Source organism: Zosterops lateralis (genome assembly GCF_965231275.1).
Source record: "Zosterops lateralis genome assembly, chromosome: 16".
Lineage (NCBI taxonomy): Eukaryota > Metazoa > Chordata > Aves > Passeriformes > Zosteropidae > Zosterops > Zosterops lateralis.
The window spans coordinates 12,855,462-12,864,530 of NC_139776.1; the positions used below are offsets into that span (position 1 = coordinate 12,855,462).

The 9,069-nt window shown below is 49.6% G+C and overlaps 1 protein-coding gene across 1 annotated transcript; it reads right to left on the reverse strand.

The window, feature by feature from the left end:
* Positions 1-1,637: 1,637 nt before the first annotated feature.
* On the reverse strand, positions 1,638-8,795 carry PXMP4 (peroxisomal membrane protein 4; the record flags this gene model as incomplete). The annotated part of the gene is made up of 4 exons (XM_083873314.1): positions 1,638-6,594; positions 7,501-7,699; positions 8,268-8,330; positions 8,665-8,795. The coding sequence occupies 4 exons, from the start codon at positions 8,793-8,795 to the stop codon at positions 6,331-6,333; spliced, it is 657 nt and encodes a 218-aa protein (XP_083729440.1). The 3' UTR covers positions 1,638-6,330.
* Positions 8,796-9,069: the final 274 nt, after the last annotated feature.

A 9,069-nucleotide genomic window follows, 5' to 3' on the forward strand; every position in this document is an offset into this window, starting at 1 on the left:
GGACAGGATCAGGAGGCTGTTCGGAGCCTTTGTGCCCCAACAGGATTTAGCCCGCGGCAGTGGATGAGTTTGGGTGGGTTTAGCACTGGGGGATAGGCTCAGGGCAAGGGGTGTGTGCTGGGAAGAGTCTGCAGGTGGAGCCAGAGCTGGTACCTGCGCTGGAAAAACACCTGGCAGTGGGAGGAGAGCTGGCAGGATGCAAACCTGCACCCCTGTGCGTGTGGGTGTCCCAGGAGCACATTTACTGTCCCTGCCATGGCAGTCTGCCCCCAGCAGTTTCCACACGGAGTGTGCACAGGGCAGGAAGGGGAGCAGGACTTCCCTGGGCTCTCCTGCCAATGCCCCCCTTCTCAGTTCACTGCTTTGTTCACAGGATGGTGAGCTGGCAGTGTGGCACAATCCTCCTGGAGCTGGGGAGAGCCCAGAGCCCCCAGTCCTGCTGACTCTACAGTCCCTCACCTCTGCCACCTGAGCCATCACTGTTGTTCTGTGCAAACCAAAGCAATCTTCTGGAAGCACAAACTGAGTGTCTAACACTGGCTTGTGGCAGAAGGGAGCAGCCCTGGTTTAGGTGTCTCCTCTCAGATCCCAGTCCCAAAAGCCAGGCAGTGCCTGGTCCCTTGCATCTTTTACAGAAGATGACACAGCCCTGCTTCTTACAGAACACCAGGTCAGCTCCTCTTTTGGATGCTGGGCACAACAGAATCAGCAGTGCCATCTCCTCCTCTCCTGTGCTGGCATCTGTTTTTACAGCTCATCGTGTCTCTCATCATCCAGAGTTTTTTACATCCTCCTGCTCTGCTCTTCACACCCAGCCAGGGCAGCCTTGTCCCATCCTCTGAGCCAAAGCAGCACAAACACAAAGCCACTCCAGTCCACAGGGCTCTTCCATTTCCTTCACTCAAACCCCATGGAGAAGCTGAAGTGTTTCTGGGGAGCCTGGGGGTGATCAAGGAGTGATTTGGGAATATGCCAGGCTCAAGCTTCTACCTCTCCTTAGTGTCTCCAACCAGTCCAAGTTCACTTCCCAGTACTCAGAGCATGGTCACTGGCACTGAGAACCCAAAACAAAACCTACAGGTCATCCAGACCTTCACTTGGAGCAGAACAAGGGCTCAGACAGAGTGTGATGCTCTGTGAGGAGGAAAAAAAAACACTTGAAGGTAGGACTGGCATCAGTTTGGAGGTGTTAATTTGGCTTCTCATGGGCCCAGGTGGTCACTCCAGCATTCCAAGGGGTACAAAACTGGAAGTTTGGCCTCACAGACACCCAGTGATTGCTTCATCCCCACTACCACAGCAGTCACCTCTACAGTACCTTCCCTCTGAACTTTTAGTTTGGAAGAGGCAGCAAAACCATCCATACACATCTTTATTTTCTCTATTTCTCATATATATATAAAAAAAGGAATGTCAGCCATGCCAATTTGTTTCTGCAGCTGGCATCCTTACCCCTGCAGGAATTACATCTGATGCTGGGGTCAAAGCAGCACTGGTTGTTTCCACACTGGTAACACCAGAGCCCAAGCCATGCCAAAACTGCACTTTGTGCATGGCTTCTCTACATCCAGGACTACACACATGCAATAATCAAGCATTGCTTCATAGATTTTAGCTTAAAAATGATGACAGTAAAAAACAGACAAAAAATTAGGATTTTTATTTTTAGAGAAAGCACAGTATTGTAATATTCAAAGAGTGATTATAAAGAAATAACAACCACAAGAAGGCAATTCATTGTGGACAGAGCCTCATGAACAACCCACTGCCCCTTTTTTATTGTTTTAAACCCAAACCCCAAGATATTTCTACAAGCATTCTGGTCAGTGTCACATAAGTTACCTGAGTTTATGTTCTTTACTTTATTCTATGCTGTCAGAAAATCAGGGCCTGGATTACACAGCAATTATGAATACAAAATACATATCAAAAGCAGAGGTAATAATACCTGTATTATAGAGCTTTTAGTTTGTTTTTCTCCCTTCTCATCACCAGAGACATGAAAATTCTTCTAAGTAAAGAAAAAAGTTACCTCCTCCACCAATCTGGTAGGAACATACAGGTTGAAAACTCAAGATTAACACCCCAAAAATATTAACAGTGGCAGACAGACATGACGCCTTATTTCCACTCCTCCCTTATCTGTTGGGTTTCAAAAGCAGCATCAGAAAACAAATTCTGCTTCAGGCTGGCACGAGCCAGGGACACAAACACAACCTGACAAACAGGGAGCAGGGCACGGCTCGGGGTATTATCCAAAGGTCACCTTTGTGCTGATGCAGGGAAAACGAGCTGGAGTCCCAGCAGACTCTCCTGGGTGAGGATCTGCTCAGGGTTCTGGTGGCTCCAGCCATGGCAGGTCCCAGCTGGCTGCAGAGCTCACTCTGCACAAGGGGACCCTGCTTTGGGTCTCTGTCAGCAGCCAGGGCTCATCTCTGCCCTTCCACCCACACCCAGCTCGGTGTAAAGCAGAGCCTGACCTACTCTAGCAGGGAAGTCTCATAGCATCAGTATCAAAGGTTCTCTGCACCCCCTCCACTCTGGCACAGGGTGCCCAGAGAAGCTGTGGCTGCCCCTGGATCCCTGGAAATGTCCAAAGCCAGGCTGGATGGGGCTTGGAGCAGCCTGGGACAGTGGAAGGTGTCCCTGCCCATGGCAGGGAGTGGGATGGTTTTTAAGGCCCCATCCAACCTAAACCATGCCACAGTTCCATGATAAATGCCCTGAACAGGCCCAGTTCGGTGGTTATTGCACAGACACAGGGATGGTGGCCAGGACAAATCCCACTGCCTCATTACAGACACAGGGTGACACCTTCCAGCAGCCCCAGCCTCCTCCAGCACTCAATGGCCAAACACAGGTTTTGCTTTCAGAAATATCCTCTCCTTCACTGCCAGCATCAAATACAGCCCAGACAACCTTCCCTAACCAAAATGTCAGGCAGCTGTCTCATTTTCACCTTTGTTAAATAATGCAATTGTCCCGGAAAGGGTTCTCCAGCCATCCCCAGAGCCAGCCCCAGCACACAAGCTGTCCTCCAAAGGGAAGGGAAGCACAGTGGGTATGCCAGGGCAGCAGGCAGCGGCAGAAAATAACCCTGAGCCTGCTTTGTTCCTTCATAAAATAAATGATTAATAGCCCAGGATAGTCAGTCTGCTTGCAAAGCTCAGGACTGCTGAAAACTTTTGATCAGTTTGATTCATTAACCTTTAAAACTGCCTCTAAGAGAGGCTTAAAGTCTAAGGGAGAAGAATCATTTTAAATACTTCAATTTTATCCACTGTTCCTCACTTTTGACCAACTGAGCTAAGATTGAGACACTCTGCTCCTCCTTAGAGACACTCAGCATCAGTCAGGTGTCAAGGAGGAAATAACAAGGGAAGATAAAGTTGCTGTAGACAAATAGCCCCGTGCTCATCTTAAAATTCAGAACCAGTTGGGGATGGGGGGAGAAAATGGCCCTTCTTTGTGATCCTTAAGCACTTGGCCATGGGCAGGTGGCTTCCCAACTGTCTCTTTATTTCTTTTGCTTTTAATGCTAATAAAAAGGGAACCCAAACAGGGCACTCCATTCCCCACACAATGCCCTGGGGGAGGGCAGGGAGTGTCACTTTCATATCCCAAAAGTCTGACTCAGACAAATTATTTCTAGTTCACTTCCCCACTACACGCCTGCATTGTTCCAACACCTTGGCAGCAGAAGGGGCTCATCCCCAGCTCTGTGTCCCAGGACCAGCACTGGAGGCTGATGTCCCAGTTCCTTCCCTGGGGAAAGCAGTGACTTGCAGCTCAACAGCGGGAAAACCAACGGTCAGCAAAGCCCCAGGGGCTGTGCTCCCCTGCCCTTCCAGGGAGGGCAGCTGCCTCCTGCAGCTCCCCTGCAGATGGCTGGAGGCTCAGGCACAGTTTCCTTAGAAAGGGAGAGATTCCCAAGAGTAAAGGGGCGTTTAAAACCAAGGAGAAGTCATGGTCACTGCTGCCAGGCTGATTCCAGGCACTGGTTTTTGGCTGGGATTTATTTTCTAGAGAGGACAGAGAGCAGTGTGAGGTCAGGAAAGGCCACTTGTCCTTCTCATGGACACTGAAGTACTTCACCAGCAGCCACAGGGCTACAACTCCCAGCAGAGGAAAATTATTCCACCTCTAAGGGAAGCACAAGCCTTTCTCAGAGAAAGAAATACCAGCTACAAATTTAACAGATCAAAACCTTCTCAGAGACACCCAGCTCACAGAACCAGCCCACAGCTTCTTTCGCTGCAATAATTACACCTGGTCAAGCATTTGTGAGTTTAATAGTTTTAAGGAGCAATTCCCAAGGCACAGCTGTCAGCTTTCTGAAATCCCATCAAAGCTTGCAGAAATTCAGCAATTTTAGCAGGATACCAATGCTCTTATTTGGAACAATATTGAGGCTTCTGACAGAAAAATTGCAATGCTTCAAATATCCAGCAGTGGTGGAAATAAAGATGTTTATAAAGGAATCAGACCTCACCTGTAGCTTCAGCAGTTTTTCTGTATTGAATATTTAGGTTTCTCTATACAGAGAAAAATATTTAACCAAAAGAATCAAACCAAATTCCTAATTTTACAGCTTTCATGGGGTCTGATGGATGTTCTAATTCAATTATTCAGTCCAGAGTGTTACAGCAGTTAATTAGAAGTCAGCAATGAAATTAGAAATTAAAGGGATCATAGACAGTGATAATGACAAAGAAGTATCTTGGTGTTTGGGCACCATGTACATCGTGGATTTGCATGGACAAAGAAAAGTGCAAAAATGAAGAGCAAACCAGGACTCTGAATATGAGCAACACCAATAAAGGCATGCAGAAGGACAAGGAAAAATTACTTAAGAAGAAATTGAGAATTTTTTTTTTCCCTACTCAGAAGCTCCCTGAAGTTAAATGTGCTGTTTCAGCTGTACCATTGAATAGGAGAAATTGCCAGAGCCTGGAGGGTAAAGAGTTCAACAGATGATGAAGAGAACATCAGCAGGATTAGGAAATGACATGGGCAGGTCAGGGAAAAGCAGGTGGATACAGAGAGAGTGAATCAAATAGTCCCAACTGAGCCAAAAGGGAACCTGATAATTCTCTTGGAAATATCACCACATCAAACCAGCGTGGCAAGAATTATTTCAATGCACATCATTAAGTGAACTGTGTAGTGTTATATGGCAGGTCAGTGCCTTGCACTATCAGGAGTTTGAATTTATTAATTGATTAGTTAAACCAGTTTTTGTGCTTTCTCAGCTACCTAGTCAATCTTCTGCCCCAGCCCAGGGCGTGCTGCCCTGTCCTGGGGCTCAGTAGAGTGTTTTTGAGAGAAGGATAATTAATAAATTAATTCATGGCCTCAGCCTGGCTCAGCAATGAGCCTGCACAAACTACAGGTACAAAATCAGATTCAAATCTGATTACAGCCAACACGTGCCACTGCTGTGGAGGGCAGGTTCTGGACCCCAGAGGAATCCTTGTCATGCCCCACCAAAATAAAAGTGCTTGGTAAATGTCGCTCCCTTGGACACACAAAGTCCCCAGCCTGAGATCCGAGGCCTGGTGTACAGGAGCCCAAGTTGTGTAACTGTTTTTGGTATTTAGTTCAAGCAGCTTTTAAAAGCTTTACAAACAAATTTAAAACAATTACAGGGTATTCATTAGTGCACTTTGCAGAGGCACAGATTCAGCCCAAGTGCAGGAAAGAAACCAAGCAAAAATAATCTTTCCAAGCCTGATTTACCAGGCTTGTACAAGACAATCCTAACAGGTCTATTCTCACACATTTTCTTGACTCCCTGAGGGAAAACTGCAGAGGAACTCTCTCAAGGAGCACACAGCAGTCCTTGTAATAGCTGAAACAGGATTTCCAGCCATCCACAGCAATGAAGAAGTGATGGCCCTGCTTTCAGAGCTCAGCAGGTCCCCCACTCCCTTCACCCTTGATCACACCAGTGAACACAGCAGCACAGGAAAAACCACTTGTAAACATCCAGATGAGCCCTAGAACATGTTTTCATACTCTCCGCTTAGTGTCAGGCTGTCATTTTATAAACCTATTTAGTTTTTAAAGAACAAACCCCAATACCACACAATACACACTTGGGAAAATAAGGCCTCTTAAAAAAGACTGCAACAAGTTTCTGTGGGGTGTGTGCTTTGCTCTAAAAGGAGCCAAAAGACTGATCAGAACAATCTGGCCTGGAGACAAGAACAAATTCTGCTTGACAGATGGTAATTTTTAAAAAAATCACAGATAAGAGCAACAGAATTACCTTTTCCCTCAGCTGCTGGGTGGTCCCATCCCATTCTGAGGTGTTTTAGAGTGAAGCCCCTACTTGCTGTCTGTCCTTTTGTTGTAGACGAGGAAGTCAGACAGGTCGTGCCACACCTCGCTGTCCTCGTACAGGTATGTCATGGAGGCCTGCAGGGAGGGCTGCAGGGTCCCCCTGTGGTATTCAAAGAGCCACAGCACTGTCCCCCACACCAGGGCAGCCAGCAGAGGGAAGGGGTCCTGCCTGGGCTGGGGGATGTAGCCCTTCTCCACGGCCAGCCGGGACAAGCCGAACAGGATCCGGGACAGCAGGTACATGATGATCTGAGGAGAGAAACCCAGAGAGCAGGGGGTGAGCCCTGAGCACAGCCAGCTCCAGGGATGCAGGGGTGACAACCCAGCCAGGAGGGACGAGGACAATTCCCCCACTTCAAAGCACACAGGCTGTAATTTCACCTATCAGCAAAGCCACAGGGATTTGTGTCTCCTCCAAGTCCTGCTGCTCTGATTTAGCAACCACCAGGCTGCACCTCATACAACACTTCTGTGCAGTTGCACAACTTCTGCCTGCCCAGTTCATGCCACCTCAGGTGGTGCTGATGGGACAGACCCAGAGGAGTCCTGCCCAGCAGGTGTGAGCTCAGGAGTCTGGACAGAGTTTAACACCAGCCTCAAGACCTGGTTTAAGTGGAGCACTTTGGATTAAGCTGCAGCTCTGTGTTTTACTCCTTGATTTGTGACTGTGTGTTAACAACCAGCTTTAAATCAAACAGCCCCTGTGCAGCTTTCATCACTTTAACCAGTCTAGTTGCCAGTTTAACCAGCTGAGTTGAGTGCAGCTCTAACTGATTGAGGTCTGCACTCACAACACTTCAGGTAAAGAGTTTAACCCTGCAGTGGCCAGAGCAGTAGCACACAGGTGGTGACCACAGCTCAGGTGACAGGTGGGATAAACCCACAGCTTTGGGTCACCCAACTGCCTTCCTGTGAACTCAGAGCAGCTCTGGAGGCAAACCTGGGCTTCCAGCACTCCAGCTGCCCACGCCACTGATGGAGACACACAGCCACACCAGGGACATGAGTGCAGAGCTCTCAAAACAGCAATTTGTGCAGAGAATATGATAAAAGAGCAATGCTCTGTGGTCAGCACCACCAGAAACAGCTGCCACCAATCACTTCTTGGCACTCCTGTTGTTTTTCCTGGCCAAAGAAACTTTCAGAAACTTTTACCTGGCTGTTGATGGGATTGTTGTCACCAAACACCAGCCAGCCCCCAATGCAGGCTGCAAGGAAAGAATGAAAAGGGATTCTTTTCCCCTGCAGGCGGGACTGGGCTGCCAGGAGCCCCTTGTAGGTGAACACAAAATAGGCCAGGTTCCGGGAGTGGGCGTACGTGGCCTGGGCAATGGACCTCAGCTTCTCCCTTAAACTGAGGGAAGGAAACAAACACACAGTCAGGAGAGGGAAAAACAGGACCCTGCACTCACCCAGCCTGGTCAGTGCACCCCTGACCCACACTGATGGCCTGGGCATCCCTGGAGTGTCCTGGGAAGGAGGAGAAATCCTCTCAGCTCTGGCTCACTGATCACAGCACAGCCCTACCCAGACTGGGGACTGTGTTTCATTTTCTCATTGCTCAAAAAGCCATTTAAAACTTTTTTTTTTTTTTTTTTTTTTTTTTTTTTTTTTTTTTTTGGCTAAATGCAAAGCTCTGGCACGCAGGGGAAGGCACAAAGTGCACTGCTGTAGCCTGGGCTCCCATATTTCAACAGAACAGAACACTGTTGTTGGTATCTGCTGATCCCCCCCCATCCTCTGGTTCTCATCAACCATTCCACGAGTGATGAACTCCCTCAATTATATACATTTGAGTCTGCTTCACTACCAGGACAACGCTCACACTCTGCTTTTTAAACCCTCTGCAAACATAAAAACTGGACAGCTGAGATGAAAACATTCTAAGCAGCAACACAGAAACGCAGAATTAAGGCTCATACCTCCCACTCTTGAACAGGAAAGTCATCACCAGGGCATGTGGGGCACGGATTTTGGCTCCATAACTGTAAAGGTGGACAGGTATTTCATAGAGTTTGTTTTGTACCATGAAACGATTGTATTTCTATTCTACTAACAGCCGGAAAATGCTATTTAGCCAAATATCTGCTACTTTGAAGCCAGCCCAGCAGCACAGCAAACCCGGAGGAGCCCAGCCCCAGGGAGAAGAGCACACACACCTCAGCGAGACAGGCCCAAAGGGGACCCTAACCCCAGCTCAGCCCACCCCGACCGCAGGTGAGGGAGGCGGAATCGCCTCTCCCGCACCCCCCGCACGGCATCCCCGGCCTCCCCACCGCCCGGGGGATCGAGACCCCGCCGCCCGGGCCCGGCACTCACACGGCGCCGTTGCGGAAGCCCTTGATGACGGCGAGCGCGGCGTGGTAGCGGCGCTGCTGCAGGAGCGCGTTGGCGGCGCGGAGCAGAGCGCGAAACGAATCCCCGCCGCCCGCCATGGCCCCGCCGGCCATGGCACCCCGCCGCACGCCGCTTCCGGGGGCGGGGCCCCGCCTGCCGCCTCTATAGGCTCTCACTTCTGTCAATCACGGCTCTCGACCAATAAGAGGAACGACCTCTCTCTCATTGGTTCGAAGATCCTGTCCTGCAGCAAATGGGGGCCGAGCGAGGCGTCCCGCCCACCCGCTCGGTGAGGGCGGCGGGCGGCGCGGTGAGCCCGGCCCGGCACAGCTGGTCATGGGCCGGGGGCCGTGGCCGCCGCGGCCGCACCGGAAGCCCGAACAGGGC